The sequence below is a fragment of the Notamacropus eugenii genome, chromosome 5 (assembly GCF_028372415.1).
Source record: "Notamacropus eugenii isolate mMacEug1 chromosome 5, mMacEug1.pri_v2, whole genome shotgun sequence".
Lineage (NCBI taxonomy): Eukaryota > Metazoa > Chordata > Mammalia > Diprotodontia > Macropodidae > Notamacropus > Notamacropus eugenii.
This window is the reverse complement of record NC_092876.1, coordinates 343,195,000-343,211,133: the sequence shown is the minus strand read 5'-3', so window position 1 is coordinate 343,211,133 and position 16,134 is coordinate 343,195,000. Positions and strand designations below refer to the sequence as shown.

The window sequence follows — 16,134 nt, the reverse complement described above, 5'->3', positions numbered from 1 at the left end:
ACTGGGAATATTGTCAAAGACCACAGTCAGAAGGAACAGCTTCCAAGCTCTCTGTGAAAACAATCCCAAAGTCAACCATGGGAATATCTGATTGTCTCCCACCTTTCCTTTCTTCCACTTTTCTCTGTCAACTAATTACAATGCAGATGGTACAGTGTAGACAGTACAGTGTAGATGGCACAATGTAGACATCCTGTGGACAGAGTACTGTGTCTGAAGTCAGGAAGACCTGATTTCAAATCCAGCCTCAAACACTTACTAGCTGTATGACCTTGGGTAAATCCCTTAACCTATATTTGCCTCAGTTTCCTCAACTGAAAAGCTAAGATGATAAAGACCCATGTCACTGAGTTTTTTAAGGAACCAGTTAGATTGTATTTATAAAGTGCACATAGTAAGTGTTATGTCAATGCTAGCTATTATTATGTCATTTAATATTATTATGATGAATACAATACTCAAAGATCCCTGGGTCTTTGAGAATAAACGTAAGTGATCCTATTTTTCTTCCTCCAAGAAACCCTGAGAAAGGAAGAAAAATAAACTGATCAATATGCATCAGAGAGGGAAATCTTCCTGGATAAAAGGGGAATGAGAGGAAGTCATCTGAGTAAGAAACCCTCCTCCCCAATTTGTCTTCAATGAATTGGGCAGGATACAATCTTGAAGATTAATAGCACTCCTACACCCTTTCTTCCCCTGAGGTTTGGGTTGGTACAGAAAATATCCTATGATAAATCTCATTTGAATATGAAAATTTGGGGTGGGAAAATTTTGGGTAAATTTTCCCTATCTAGATCAAGTTGATATGATGTTCTTTGGAACTGCTCATCTGCAAATGAGGCACTTAGTCACCAAATGTTGAAAGTAGAAAGGATAGGTGAAGTGGGTCAGTTGTTTTCAGTGTAAGGAGAAATGCTACAAACCAAGAAAAAATGCACTAATTTACCTGCCTAATTAATATTTTTGTTGTGAGGATGATACAAGTAGATATAAGGTGCTTTGTAATCTGTTAAGTGACCTATACAAATATAAATTTTCCCCTTCCCACCCAGGACCCAAGAGGCTGTTCATTAAATATTGACTGATTGACCTGCACAGGTTTAGTGAGATGGTGATTGTCCATTAGACTGCAAGCTTCCTATTTAAGGGCTTGATAGCAGCTCTGGAGTGAGGGCTTGCCCAACCCTTTTCAGCGCTGCTCATCCACCTTGGGTGTCCACCTTTAAGCCATTTCTCACCTATGGCTCCAAGAAACTGTGGCATGGGCAGTGGCTCAGTGGGTTAGGGGGGTGTCTGCCCCAAGCATGTGAAGACTTTCCCTGGCAGAATGAGTGGACGAGGACAATATGTTCCAACAGCCATAAAAATGGCTGAAGCAGGTGCTATGTGGAGTGCTTAGAGTTTGGTCAGACGCTGAAGACTCCAAGTTCGTCTAGGGAACCCTGGCCATCACCAGCGATCCTGACTTTTCTCTTGCCCCTGGGAACGGACGACTTTGGAAGAGACAGTGAGCCTGATGATTTTGAGCAACCCGGCCTCACTGAAACCCAATTCAAACAAGAGTGAAGACATCACCCCTGTTGTCAGTGAGTTTCTTTAAAAATGAAGGACGGTCTTGGGGTCGGGGGAGACAGTCCCTCCCAGTCGTGCCCGCTGCCCTGCCGCCTCTGCCTCCTCAGCTTCCTCCTCCACAGCTTGGTACACCTTGCACTTCCACACCTTGGCACACCTTGGCCATCTTGCGGCAGCAGCGACGGAGCGACGGCGGCGCAAGGTGCCGTGGTCCTCTCGGCCCTGTCCTTGAGCCAGGGCCAGGCCGGGCGCTGGAGTGCTACCTGGCTTTGATGAGCAAGGTGTCCGTGGACCCGCCGACCAACGTGACGGGGCAGGGCGCCATCCAGAGCGGTCACTGTGGCGACAACTCGCCAAGGAGAGCCTGCGGGCCTTGGTGGGCATACCCCGCACCCCAGGCCTCCACACGAAGGGCTGCGCGGCGACACTCAGTAAGTGCTACGTGCCCCAGCTGGGAAGGCTGGTGGCCAGGAGGCGCGAGCCCTGCATTGCTCCGGTGGCCCATGGGGACTGCACCTTCAGGGACAAGGGGCTCAGTGCCCATGCAAAAATGCCTCCATAGGGGTCTTCTACAACGAGGAGCACTACGGAAACTGCACCAACTCCACGTCCCACCTGGGGACGGAAATACAGTGGTATTGAAGGTTAGCTTATCCGAAAGGAATGGAAATGCTGGGGCCAGCGCAAAGAACAACGCCAGTGAAAATGATCAGCGGGCAAGGGTTCAGCAGTGGGCAGTCTGCTGTGTTTGTAGTCATGGCTTTCATCACCATGTTGGTCATGTCATTAGCCTGGCTCATATTTTACTCCATACAGCGTTTCCTCTATGCTGGTTCACAGCTAAAAATCAGAACCATGGAAAAGAAACAAAGAAAGCTATTGGGCAACTTGGAGCTTGATATTACTACTGTAAAGCATGAAGACCAGGGAACTGATGCTGATGACAAAAATTGTGCATTGAAAATTATAAACCAAAGGATGTTGTTAGAATTCTGCTATGCAAGCATATTTTTCATGGAACATGAATTGACTCCTGGCTTTTGGACTACTGAACTTGTCCAGTGTGTAGACCTGATGTCATCAAAGCCCTGGGATACTGGGGAAATGTTGAGGATGTACAAGATAGGACAGCTCCAGAATCCATATCTGGTAGTGTTACGATTGTGAATTTGAGTGTCACTTTACAAGATGAAGATATAAATGAAATAATCCATTTGCTATCATGTTCTACAGATAGATCTAGGCCACAGTGTAACAACTTTAAAGATGATACATGGGAAAATATGGCATTACTAAAGAGAGAGCACAATAATGCTCTCTCTGCAGAAAGAACCTGGCTCCTAATGGGGGTTTCCATTCAGTATGTTCACAGCAACTTTATGGACTGCATTAGAGAGCATTTTATTTTTTATTTTATTAGCATACACTTTGGACATTGAGAAGATTATGTATGTTCTTTAATCTTTCAGACTTTCCTAGTACTAACAGGCTAAGTTATTTTGCTCAAAAAGCAATGGTTTTTAATTAGTCTTCATGTTGAACTGCAGATAAAGCACTTTCTGTTTGGAAGAATTTTGTCATATCAGACTGTTACAGAAACTGTAAATTAAGAGAGCAACTGTAATGTAAAATATCAGTGTCATCAGTTCTAAAAAATACCACAATTGTTACAGTATAAGAAGTGTTGTTTTTCTGAAAGTTCATTTAAGAATAAGCACAATTTATTTTGATATATATCTTGATGGTGACCTTGTATAATTAAATGTTTTCCCTGGAGGAAACATTTTATTTTTTATTTTATTTATTTTTTTTTATTTTTTTTTATTTTTTTTTATTATTAAATTTATTTATTTAACTTTTAACATTCATTTTCACAAAATTTTGGGTTGCAAATTTTCTCCCCTTTTATCCCCTCCCCCCCCAAACACCAAGCATTCTAATTGCCCCTATGACCAATCTGCTCTCTCTTCTATCATCCCTCTCTGCCCTTGTCTCCATCTTCTCTTTTGTCCTGTAGGGCCAGATAGCTTTCTATACCCCTTTACCTGTTTTTCTTATTTCCTAGTGGCAAGAACATTACTCGACAGTTGATCCTAACACTTTGAGTTCCAACTTCTCTTCCTCCCTCCCTCCCCACCCCTTCCCTTTGGAAGGCAGGCAATTCAATATAGGCCATATCTGTGTAGTTTTGCAAATGACTTCCATAATAGTTGTGTTGTATAGGACTAACTATATTTCCCTCCATCCTATCCTGTCCCCCATTACTTCTATTCTCTTTTGATCCTATCCCTCCCCATGAGTGTCGACCTCGAATTGCACTCTGGAGGAAACATTTTAGAGATTTAGGGAATCTTGTGCAAACACAAGAAGTTCATAACACTATCATCTATGTTTCTCTTCTCTGTGTAAATACTTCATAACTTAACTAGAAATAGGTTTTTTAATTTTACTATTTTAGGTTATAAAAAATGCTAACTATGATAGATATTTTTTCCTGTTCCTCATGACACTTTGCAGTGGGAAAAAGAAGGTTATTGACAAAATTTTCTATAAATAAAAATAAACACTTTGGATTCTCTTCTACATCAAAAAAATGAAGAACAAGCAACAAGAAGCTTCTTCAGAGCATGGACTATGTCTCATATTTTTATTTTTCTGCCCACCCAAATCATTTAATGGAGACATAGGTACATAGTAAATTTTTAATTAGTATCTGTTGATTGATCAAAACAGCATGAAAACATTTTTTCTAGACCCCTCAAAATGGCATTCTCTGAATAGGCCTTGCGTAAGCTCATTGAGAAGACGACATTCCCCCAAAAGTGTTTGAGTCTTCTGCTTCATTTGGTTCCGACTAAAATCAATTTGTAAGTTGATAATGTTTAATATAAAATTTTGGAATAATCTCTTTGTTCTCTCTGAAGCAAACTCAGAGAATGCCTCTTCCTATGTCAGCAAAAGCCAGCCAAGGCTGACTCTACATTCCTTAGGAGACCTTTAACCTAAGACACTGTCTTGAATAATGGGACTTTCCTTTATATCTTATTATCTATAGACATATACTATGTTATGGCATATTAATGGTAAAGAAAATATAGACATCTTAGGTTGTAATTTCTATTGAACATTATTTACCCTTTCCTATGTCAGTTATCTGTTTAGGGCAGGAAGCCTGACACTTACTAGTGGTGGAATTTCCTTATCACCGAGACATATGTTTACCCAGCCTGGAATCCCAAGGCCTGACCAACATTACTTTGTTAATTGTCTTGTCTTACTAAATTTATGATTTGTTCAACTAGGAGAGTTCCTTTCTCACAGCAAAATGTATATAAGCCAGAAGATTTCTGCACTGGGTAGCCAGAATATTTCTGGCTCCATAATGCATTATGTTACCATTGTCTTTAATAGGGAATTGATCAATTAATTAATTAAATCATAAAATGTATGCATTTAGCCTGTTGCCTTTTCTTTAACCAAGTTTTCAGGTCAACAAAGTTCAACAAGGTCCAATGGATTTTATTGAGTATCACTTTCAGAGATATAAGAGCAAAAAGGACTTCCTGTGATCGTCTTACCCACTTACCTATTAATTGCAGCTACTCCCTAAGATTCTATTTGTGACCCTTCTCTCTTCTCACTAACTATTCTCCCTTGCAATGTCCTGAAACCACAAAGTTTGAGAACTACTACTCTGTTAATTTCTCCCCTCCCCAAATTGCCTTTTATCTAATTATATGTATCCGTTCTGTCTGCCTAAGAGAATGAAAGCCCCTGAGAATAAGGGATATTTTATTTTTGTGTCTGCATCCCTAGTACCTGGCACAGAGTAAGCAGAATTTTAATAAATGCATATGACCTGGGGCACAGAGAGGCTGTGCTTTGTCCAAAGTCACAAAGCCAAGAAGATGGACTTGAACCAAGGTGGCTTTGACTCTGAAGCCAGAATTCTATGTATGACAATCATGCTGCCCCTTTGAGAAATAGCTAGTGGGAGTTTTATCATGCCCATTTTACAGATGAACATATTGAAACTCACAGGAATTAGATGAGGTGTCAAAAGTCATATGGTGCCAAAGGCACAAAGTGATTTTGAGACTCCTGCCTCCAAGTCCAGGGCTTTTCCCACTACCGCACATTTTCTTCTCTGATTGCATGATCTTCTACAGACTTACCATGACTAGGTACCAAAAGATCCGTCTAAACTTCCAAGTACCTTCCACTGCTTTAGGATTCTATACCCCAAAGAAAGAGAAGGATCTATATGTGCAAAAATACTCATGGTAGTGGTTTTTCATGGTCACCAAAAGTTGGAAACTAAGGGGCAACCAATTATAAAATGACTTAAGGTGTTATGGCATATGAATGAAATGGAATATTAATCTGCTGAAAGAAATGATGGAACTGATTATGTCAGAAGAAACTGGGAAGACTTTTATGAACTGATGCAGAGAAATGATCATAACAAAGAGAACATTTATACAATGATAACAAGATTACAGAGAACAAGAACTGGGAAAGGCTTCAGAAATTTCATCAAAGTGATATAAAATGAATGATAAGTGCTAAAGTATCAAGAGGAACCATATCACTCACCTTCTGACAGAGAGAAGAGGAACTCAAGATGCAGAAAGAGACATACATTTATGAACAGAACCAAGGTGGGGATTTCATTTGCAATACAATGTAGTTGTGTTTTGAGAGATTTCCTTTTTGTTTTTTAAATATCCTGAATGGGGAAGGGAGTAGCAGGAGGGATTGATTTGCTTTTTTAAAAATTCTTCTTACTTAAAAAATAAAACTAACAAATTATTTTAAAAATAAATGGGCTGGCATATTCCCTTAAGAAATCTAAGCTTTTAAAAATGAAAGAATTATCTGCCAGAGAAAGGGGATGGAATTCTAATAAAGTCACTCTCAGTCCCAATATTCTGACTTCCTCACGGACCTCACTGAAAAGCAAGTCTGGCCTGATTTAGCCACACAAGCTGGTTTTAACCACACCACGAGCCCCTAGACTCAGTACAGCCACTGGCTCCAGATCCAATTTACATACTTCAACAGTTTGTGTTCTTCTACTCAGCCAGAATCACATCATCCATTTAGCCAAAGACAGGACCATAATATCTCACTATTCATCTTCAACAGAGAGGACCACAATAGCTAGCCTATCAGAGGACTGATGTTTGACCATTCAGCCATAGAAGGGACCCCTCTGCTATTACCTAAACCCTTGACAAATCCTTACTGTCTTTTTAATATTCATAATTCCTATTATGTAATTTCATCTTTACCCTATAAAGTCCATCTTGCTTTCTCTGAATCTGCTGTTTCCTCTTGGAACTTAGCCCACTTCTGAGGGGTGCCAATCCTCAAAAAAATGGCTGCCCTTGGATTGGAGGTGGGCTGACTGAATTCTTTAAGATGGTGCCTCCACAGCACACCATAAAATTGCAGCAAAGGTATTCCCCCAAAGGTTCCCTCTTGCTTTTAGGATCAGTTGCAAACTTCTCTAATTTGTAAAGCTCTTTACCATCTGTCCCCAGCCTACCTTTCCAGGTTTATTGCATATCATCTTTCATATACTTGACATTCCAATCAATATGACCTATCACTGTTCTCTTTATATGCCATCCCATTCCTCACCTTTGTGCCCATACATTGGCTATCCCCTCTTCCTATTCCCTGCTCCTCCAAATGCCCCTCAGAAAATCCCTCTATTTCTTCAAGACCACTTTCTGCATGAAATCGTTACACATCATCCCCAGCTGCTGATGCCCTCTAACCAATCTCCCTTATGTTTAACAGCGTTGGTTTCATTTGAATCTCTCTCTTTGTATTCATTCTAAACATGCTAATATATGTACTTTTCTCCTCTATTAGAATGTAAACTTTTGAAAGAAGGAACTAATCCATCTTTTTCTGTGTATGCCCAGATCCTAGCACAATGTCTGGCACGTAGTAGGTACTTAATAAATGTATATTGGCTGATTCAAATTATTGAATGACAAGTTCAAAGTCTCTCAAGCTACTGCTCTATGCTAGGCACTATTCTGGGTGCTGGAGGACAGATACAAAGTCTGAACCACAGTCACTGCCCTGGAGAGATTTCCACATGCTTCACATATGTTAAAAGACCAACTCTGGTTGGTAAGCAAATTAAAATGCTAGGCAATCAACCATCCAAAAGGCTGTAGAATAAAACGTAGACTATCAGCATTTAAGGGGAACACTCATGGCCAAAATTTCCACCTATTTCTAAGGAGAAGAGTGAGAAGTACTCATTCCTAAAAATGGACAAGTATAACTAAAAAAAGTATTTGGAAAATTGGGGCTATTACCTTTCACCATAGAGTAGATATTCCCATTTTTGTTTAATTAGTGCTCTTGAGAAGTCTTTCCTGAACTGAGTCATTGACTCTGAGAATAGAGGGTGGCTTTATCTTTCCCACTTCAAAAAGGGACTTGGAGGTATCTAATGACCTTATCATATGATAACATTTTACATTTATGTGCATGAATTAACACTTAGTAACAGGTGAGTAATGCTGCTACAGCCAAGAAGGCGGGCCATCTCACTTTTACTCTCACTCATTGGATTTGGGGGAAACCTGTTTGCCTTTAAAAGTGGAGTCAGGATGACTGACTTTATCATTTCATCATTTCACTTCCAGCTTCTCTTTCTGCAAATCAATGGCTACCACAATGACTCTTGGAGGCTTCGGCGAAACTAAGCTTGCAACTCCAGAAATCCAGAAGATAGTTGATGAGGTGAGGTAGTGCATTCTATGAAAGGAAGGATCAAATTGAAAATAATGGGTTCTGGTAACTTGATAACCTCTCTCTCTATGTCTTTCTCTCTCTCTCTCTCTCTCTCTCTCTCTCTCTCTCTCTCACCTTTTCAATTGTGTTAGTCAATTTGAAGTACTGATTTTTAGGTTTATCATCTCTATAATGTTCTCATTCACTAGTTGGTCCGTTGCAGCATTTTCTGAAAAAGCGAAGATTTAGAAACAAAGTAAGATTGTCATTGATTTGGGGAATGGAGAAAAAAAAATATGGTGCATGAATGAAATCAGAACATTCATTTGCCATAAAAAATTGTGAATATAAAGAATTTAGAGAATGGGAAGACATATATGAAACAAAGGAAAGAAAGCAGAAACTGAAAGAAAAATATACACAATGACCACAACAATGTGAATCTGGTGCACTGACAATAGCACGGAATTAAATGTCACAGCAAGCGGGTTCAGATCCTACCCTCTGATTCTTACTATCAGTATGACCTGTTTGTCACTGATGTTATTTCCAGGGCTACATTTATGACTCTATGAAGCAAAAGAAAGGACAAAAACTCCTAAATATTATAAATTGTATATAAATATTTCACATATCAATTGTTTTATAACATAATAAATTCTAGTGACCAAGCCTGGCTCCAGAGGAGCACTATGGGAGGTCTTCTTTGCAGAGCTGAGGGACTATGTGTTTGGAATGTTTCCTAGACTGTCACACATGGTTGGTTGGTTTTTGTTGAACTGCTGTTTTTCTGACTCTTTTTAAAAAAAATATCTTTATTACACAGATGGCTCATTAGGAAGGAGAGAAAGGAAGGACAGATCTGGTAGTAAAGGTGATGTAAAAAGAAAAGGTATAAATTATAAAAACAAAAATATGTGCTTCCCTGGGTCCTAAAGGTAACATGCAGAATGGCTGTATTTGGGACGCAGAAATTATAGAAAATATGAGAAATTCCAGCTATCATTAGTGAAAGAATTCACATAGTTTCCTATACCGTAGGAAATCTAGAGAGGAGATAATGTGCCTTAGTTCATGCACAAGAAACTGACTTACAACATGAAAAGTTGCTTTTTTCTAACTCATTATCAATCATTTTTGCTTCCAATTAATTCAAATCAGTTACAAGATCTAGCTATATTTATGATGCCACTAAAAATCATTGATTTATCAGAATAAAATATGTATTATCAAAGAAATTTAAAAAGTCAATAGTGCTTTTGTGAAGAGGGAAGATATGAATACAGGAGAATGGAACAAATTATCGCTTCAACTGAGATCTTTTTAATCATGTAATGTTTGACATTTTAGAGCCAGCATCTAGTCCCAGCTTTCTTGCAGAATCTGAAAAATGGAGTCATTAGAAAAAGGATTCTTAAGGGCCTTCCAATGCTAACATTCTTTGACTCTAGGATTATCAGCTAAGACTATTATTTCCTGGTAACCACTAAATTCTTTACCCTCCTCTCTTTTTCTGAAGGTAAAGTCACAGTTTGAACAAATGACCAATGAAAAGTATGACTGCTTCCGGGCTGAAAACTACAGAGGACAAGTGGTTCAAGGGATGAATTATTTGGTAAAGGTCAGTATTCAACAAGTCTTTGAATTCTACCCAGTGTTCTTTCTGTTTGGATGTACATAGAAAGTGTCAGCATAGTTTGTCCTCTTCTCTTTTGAATACCTGGAGAAAATTAAGTTTCTGCCCTGGGAGAAATATAAAGGAATGGTGTGGTAACTGAGAGACAGTGAGGAAGACAGAAAGGAGGAAGGGACTCTGGGAAAGGGATTCATGTCAACCAGTGGAACAGAGGAGGGCTAACCTGGTAGGTTTTACTCTGTTATGGAACCCTAGAGATGGCAAGCAAAGAACAGATGATGAAATGAGAGGGATGGGGGAAGGGGAGAGAGACAGAGAGACAGAGAGATAGAGACAGAGAGAGATAGGGAGAATGAGAAAGGCTCTCACTATGCCTCACTTTCAGTTGCCAGGCAATTGGAGAAAAGTAAGGCCAACACAGGTTTCAGAGAAATGTTTCTATCAATGAAAACTCTCATGTTGAAGACTGTGACTCTGAGAATTTTCATATAGACTTTACATTCCTATGATTATTCTATTTACTATCATGATTCCTCTAATAACATATTAGGCCACATGATTGTGAATTGCATGCTTGCAAGTGGAGAATAAGTCTCAGGATACATTGTCCCAGGCTTTCCTGGATGGGAACAGTAAGATAAAAGAAGGAGAAAATTCCCAAAGTACTGGGTCTTTTATGTCATCATGGCCACTGAAACAAGACTTATATGATTATGACCTAAATCCAACAACTACATTATGTGTTCCTTGAGAATCAGCATCCTGTCTTATAGTAGAGCTTCACAAAACGCAAGTAGCAGGTCATCACTGGTGCCCAGGATTTCAAACACAACTTTATCAGGAATTACTGAAGTACATTTTCCTTTTCCAAATCCTAGACATATGGGAATTTTATTCAAATTCACAATGGATTTTTATCATTGTAGTAAATTATGGTCTGTAAACCTTAACTAGTAACACAGATCTAAACCCATAAACTGACTTTATTGATTAGCCTGAGCTAGTTGCTTGGGGTTAGGGTGGCTAAGTGACTTTACTGGAGTCATAGAACTAATAAATGTCAGAGGATTTGAACCTTCTCCAGGGGCATATCCTGCACTCTATGCACGACCACATAATTTTAAAAGAAATGTGTGATCCCAGCAACCCTCAATGTCACCAGTAATGGACACATATTTGGGAATTCCTTGGCTACCCCTTGGGGAATTATGGGTAGACATACCTAGGAAATGCAGATAAGATGGAGCCAAGTGTTTCTGTCTTTAAGGAACAGTAGAGCAGAAGTACCTCACTTGAGATAAGGAGGCTATATTGAGGTGCTATGAGATGTCAGCCAGGCAGGAACATGTGCTGCAGCCTGAAAGGCAGGAAACAAGAATTTTTTAAGCACCAACTGTAGGCTAAACTTTTCATCAGTATTATGTCCTTAGATCCTTACAAATGAGATAGAGCCATTTTCCAGGTGAGGAAAATGAGATGGAGTAATTTACCTACAATCACTCCACTAGTATGAGTCTTGGTCTTCTTGACTTCAGGTCTTCTTGAGGCCAGGTCTCCTTGATGCCAGGTCTTCTTGACGCCAGACCCAACAGTCTCATTGTGCGAATGGTGGATCTGAGAACCCTCTTTACTAACACAGATCTGATCCCAACTTTTGACTTTGCTGATGAGTTCTAGGGAGTTCCTTGGGGCATAGACAGTGGTTGTGTGTCTTACCAGTGACTTAGCTATTCAAAGCAATATCTAGCTCTCTTGTTGGTTTTATTTTCTCTCTTTTTCTAGAGATATGACTTTGATAAAAGAGAGTATGCTGAATGATACTATTTGGGAGGGAAATGGGGGATAAGATGAGAAGAGTGTAGCATACAAGAGGTACAAAGGCCACAATGTTTTCAGAGACTTGAGTAAAATCAAAAAGGGGGAACCCATATTTTTGTATGATACCTGATCTTTTTTCTACACATTTTAGAAAATAAAACCCTGAAAAATAAATGAAACTCAGGAACAAACGCATAACTCAAATTCAGAATATTAGTTGACCGTTTATTTCAAATGAGTTGCTTGGATATTCAAAAATCCAGTTGCTTAACAACTAGAGTCAGCTGTGGTATAATGAAAACAGCCTGCATTTGGGATCAGATTCTGGTTCACCTGCTATTTCCCTTGTGACTTTGGACAAGGGAAGGGAAGGGAATGGTAGGGTGAGGGTTGGCTTAAGAATAAGTATTTGTTAAACAGCTACTATGTGTCCGACACTGTGCTCAGTCCTTTATGAATGTTATCTTATTTGATTCTCACAACAACCCTATGAAGCAGGTGCTATTTTCATCCCCATTTTGCAGATAGAGGAAATCAGTTGAGGAAACTGAAGCATACACCAAATGACTGAAGGACTTCCTGACTCCAGGCCCATCATTCTATCCACTGCATTCCCTAGCTGCCTTACAAGTAACTTACAAGTACTGGACAAGTGACTCACCTCACTGGCACTTAGTTTCCTCAACTACAAAATGAGCAGATTGGACTAAAGTCCCTTCCAGCTTTAAATCTGGGACCTTAAGAACCAATGGTACCATGATATTGTTGTCTATCTGAATATTCTTGTTCATTGGACCGTTGAGGGACTCAATTCCCTTAGTTTTAAAAATAAAACTCAATGATCTCTCAGGTCACTTCCTGCTATAGTTTTGTTTTCATACCATGAATATGCTTATTCATAAGTTAGAATAAATATATAAAATTCACATCAGAGGTCATCTAGTCAAAACCCCTATCCATAACAGGAATGTTCACACAGTGGTCCTGAGAGGTGAGAAGTACTAGGTTGGAATTACATGCCACTGATTTTCACTTCTTTTTATTTGCAGGTACATCTGGGGAATGATTGCTATGCACATTTGATGATATTTGTACCGCTTCCTGTCACAAAGGAGCCATTGAAAGTGACAGACTACCAAATTGGCAAAACCAAGGATGATGAACTGATCGTCTTTTGAAGGCACAGTCCAGAATCCATTTGATTACTTTCATGAGCATCCTGTATCAATAAACACAATAGAAATGAAGCATGGATCTTTGTAAAGTAGCTTTTGACTTGGATGATGTATTGGTCAACATCCATTTTTCCGTCTTTTTTGTATTCTTTGTTACAAGGGATGGCTCACTGGATAGAGGAAAGAGAAAGAATATATACAGAAATAGTGATACAAGAATAAAATTATTGATGTATTAAAATTTTGATCAATTCTGAAATTATTTGCTTTAAATCATTTTACATCTCATCTCATCCCATAGTAGATACTGCTTTCCAATAATTAAGAAAGATTACGTTACTCTATAGAACTGCCAAGCAAATTTGTGTAGCACCCTCTGTCAACTCCTCCTCCAACTTATAGAAGCAGTGGTAGGTTGAATTCTCAAATAAACATTGCTATCTTGGGTAGTAGGTGCAATCTTCTGGATCCAAATGCCCAATACTCTGTCTCAAGAGCCCCCATTAACCATCGGCCAACAGACACATGTAGCAAACACATGTGTACTCTGACATCATACAAAGACTGGTACTTACCAAAAATTCCCCCCACCACCATAAATGTGGGGTATACTCTCTCACAAATATACAGTATCTGTGCAGAAAGTGGACTTAGAGTACAGTGGTGGTGAGGTACATGTGCAAGATACTTGTGTGATAAGGCTAACCCATAACTCCTGGTGCTATATGAGCTACAAATTGTTTCTCTCTGGATGGGTTGTTCAGCTGCATGTCCAGGGTCTCCTCTCTGTAGTCTGACTCTCCTCTGTTTCTTCATGTTCCTTGAAACTGCTTCCATCCCACAGTGGCTGTCTCCTTATCTCCATGTCTATCTGAAGGCAGACCAAAATTGCTGGGGTTGAAATGACAGCTCTTCTCTGCTGCCTGTACTAATGAGCAGTATTTACCTGTTAGTGACAGCACCACTTGGAAGATTTCAAGGCATTTCCTCATCATCAGGCTGGATTCCCTGCCCTTCTTCTGAAGCTGCTCCAGAGCTAACATCTAACAGTAATGTCTTTCCCCCAGCACTGGCCACAGTTCTGTCTGCCAGTGATTGATGTTTAAGTAAAGATTCTTGATGGAGTCAACTTCCTCCCTGAGGCTGGTGCTCACCTGATCTGAGAGCTCAAAGCTTCTTTATGCCTTCTACATCCAGGTCTAGGGACTGAAGAGAAATGGAAAAGATGGCCATGTTTTAGTTTTCTCCTGTCTACCTTTCCCTAAGAGAAGTTTCACATATTATTTAATATCCTTTACAACACCACCCCCTCCACACTTTGTCCTCCTTGGATCCACACATCTCCTAATGACATTTCAGTCTCGTGGATTTCCTCTGAGTTCTCGAGGTTCCTTTCATGGTTCCTCTCCTCTCTGCTCTTCCCTAGGAACTTTCTCCAGGGTTGGGCTTTGATTTTTTTTTATTCTCCTTGCTAGGGCAGGTCTACCTACTAAGATTATGAAGCTTTCTCCTACTATTGAAATAGTTCCCTCCTATACTCTATATGAATTTGCCTCCTACATGGATGCATTAGTAAGAACCAAGCAAAGTTTGGGACATTAAGGAAATCAACTTTTTTAGGAATGCCTGGAGTCATGCATGGTAGAGGGACTGACTTCAGATACAGTGTTGGTCCACATTCTTAAAACAACAGTTCATGTGTCCCAGCCACCACTTGTGCCTTTAACAATAGGTAACTTGATGCAATTAACTCAAACAAAGGCATTTAATGAAAATAGTACTGTAAGTAACATAGCTATAAAATATTCCCCTCTAAACCAAAAGCATACTATCCTATAAAACGTCATATCATTGGAAAGGGAGCAGCTAGGTGCTGCAGGATAGAGCATCAGTGCAGGAGTCAGGAGGACCTGAGTTCAAATCTCACCTCACACACTTGACCCTCACTAGCTTTGTGACCTTGGACAAGTCACTTAACCCCAATTACCTCATCCTGGGTCATCTCCAGTCATCCTGATGAATATCTGGTCACTGGATTCAGATGGCTCTGGAGGAGAAGTGAGGCTGGTGACCTGCACAGCCCTCCCTCACTCAAAACAAAGTCAAGTGCAAGTCATGTCATCATTTCTCTGATGGCGTGGTCTTCTTCAGCAATGAAGGTCGAGCACACATCATTGGAAAGAGTAAGCACACAATCAGAGACCATACAAAGTCAAGGAGACTCATACTCATTGCCTTGGGGCCTGACGTTTTTTCTCTTCTTTGGAGGTCTTCATAATTGACACAATATTTCTGCTGTGCACATTTTATTTCCTCTCAGATCCTGCTCCCAAATGGAGAGTAGTGTTAAGAGAAAGGATAATACTGGAAATTATATTGCTTCAAGCAAATCCAAATTCCTGATCCTGAAAAGGGGGGAGGAAGAAGGAGAACTAGAATCTAAGGGAGTGTCTTTGATTTCCTCTTATAGAACTGGAGAATAGTTAAACAAATTTTGTACAAAATATTTCAGGGAATATTGGATAGTATTCTCTACCACAGAGTAAACTGAGTAGGATCAGGAGGACAATTTATACAAAGACAGGATCACTGTGAATAAGAAAAAACCCCAAAAAATTTCAAAAATTTAAGAACTCTTGATCAATGCCATTATCATGTCTCCAGAGGACCTGGAATGAAGTGTGTTACTCTGCTTTCATAACTTACTCTCCTCAGAATTTGCTCAAAGAGAGAATAACATGCACACTTAATTGGGTATAGAAATCTATTTGATCACGCAGGAAAGTAGGAAGGGAAGGGGATAAGGTTGGGGCAGGGGAAGCTGATAGAAGGGAGGGCATTTTGGGGGAGATAAAGTCAGAAATAAAACAATTTTGAGAAGGACATGATAAAAGGAGAGCCAGAGTAGGATGAGCAGGGGAAAACAGGATGGAGGGAAATACATAGCTGGTAATTACAACTGGGCAAAAAATTCTTACATTGAGTTTTTCTGATAAAGACTGCTTTTCTCAGACATAGAAAACTGGGTCAAATTTGCAGAAATAGGAGAATTCCTCAAATGGTAAGTGGTCAAAGGATATGAACAGGCAGTTTTCAAAGGAATCAAAGTTCTCTATAGTCATATGAAAAAGTGCTCTAAATCACTATTGATGAGAGCAATGTAAATTA

At 39.6% G+C, this 16,134-nt stretch overlaps 1 protein-coding gene and 1 pseudogene across 1 annotated transcript; both read left to right on the top strand.

Moving 5' to 3' along the window:
- The first annotated feature begins 1,330 nt into the window (after positions 1 to 1,330).
- Positions 1,331 to 3,014, top strand: LOC140507939 (E3 ubiquitin-protein ligase RNF149 pseudogene; annotated as a pseudogene).
- A 5,229-nt stretch (positions 3,015 to 8,243) lies between these two features.
- LOC140506542 (cystatin-A5-like) lies at positions 8,244 to 13,225 on the top strand. The gene is made up of 3 exons (XM_072613821.1): positions 8,244 to 8,346; positions 9,857 to 9,958; positions 12,841 to 13,225. The coding sequence occupies exons 1-3, from the start codon at positions 8,269 to 8,271 to the stop codon at positions 12,967 to 12,969; spliced, it is 309 nt and encodes a 102-aa protein (XP_072469922.1). The 5' UTR covers positions 8,244 to 8,268; the 3' UTR covers positions 12,970 to 13,225.
- Positions 13,226 to 16,134: the final 2,909 nt, after the last annotated feature.

Bases quoted from the DNA above. Each gene is read 5' to 3' on its own strand.
- LOC140506542 (XM_072613821.1), top strand. From the start codon at position 8,269: ATGGCTACCACAATGACTCTTGGAGGCTTCGGCGAAACTAAGCTTGCA. The intron at 8,347-9,856 runs GTGAGGTAGTGC...CTTTTTCTGAAG, and splicing joins TCCAGAAGATAGTTGATGAG to GTAAAGTCACAGTTTGAACA. The intron at 9,959-12,840 runs GTCAGTATTCAA...TTTTATTTGCAG, and splicing joins GGATGAATTATTTGGTAAAG to GTACATCTGGGGAATGATTG.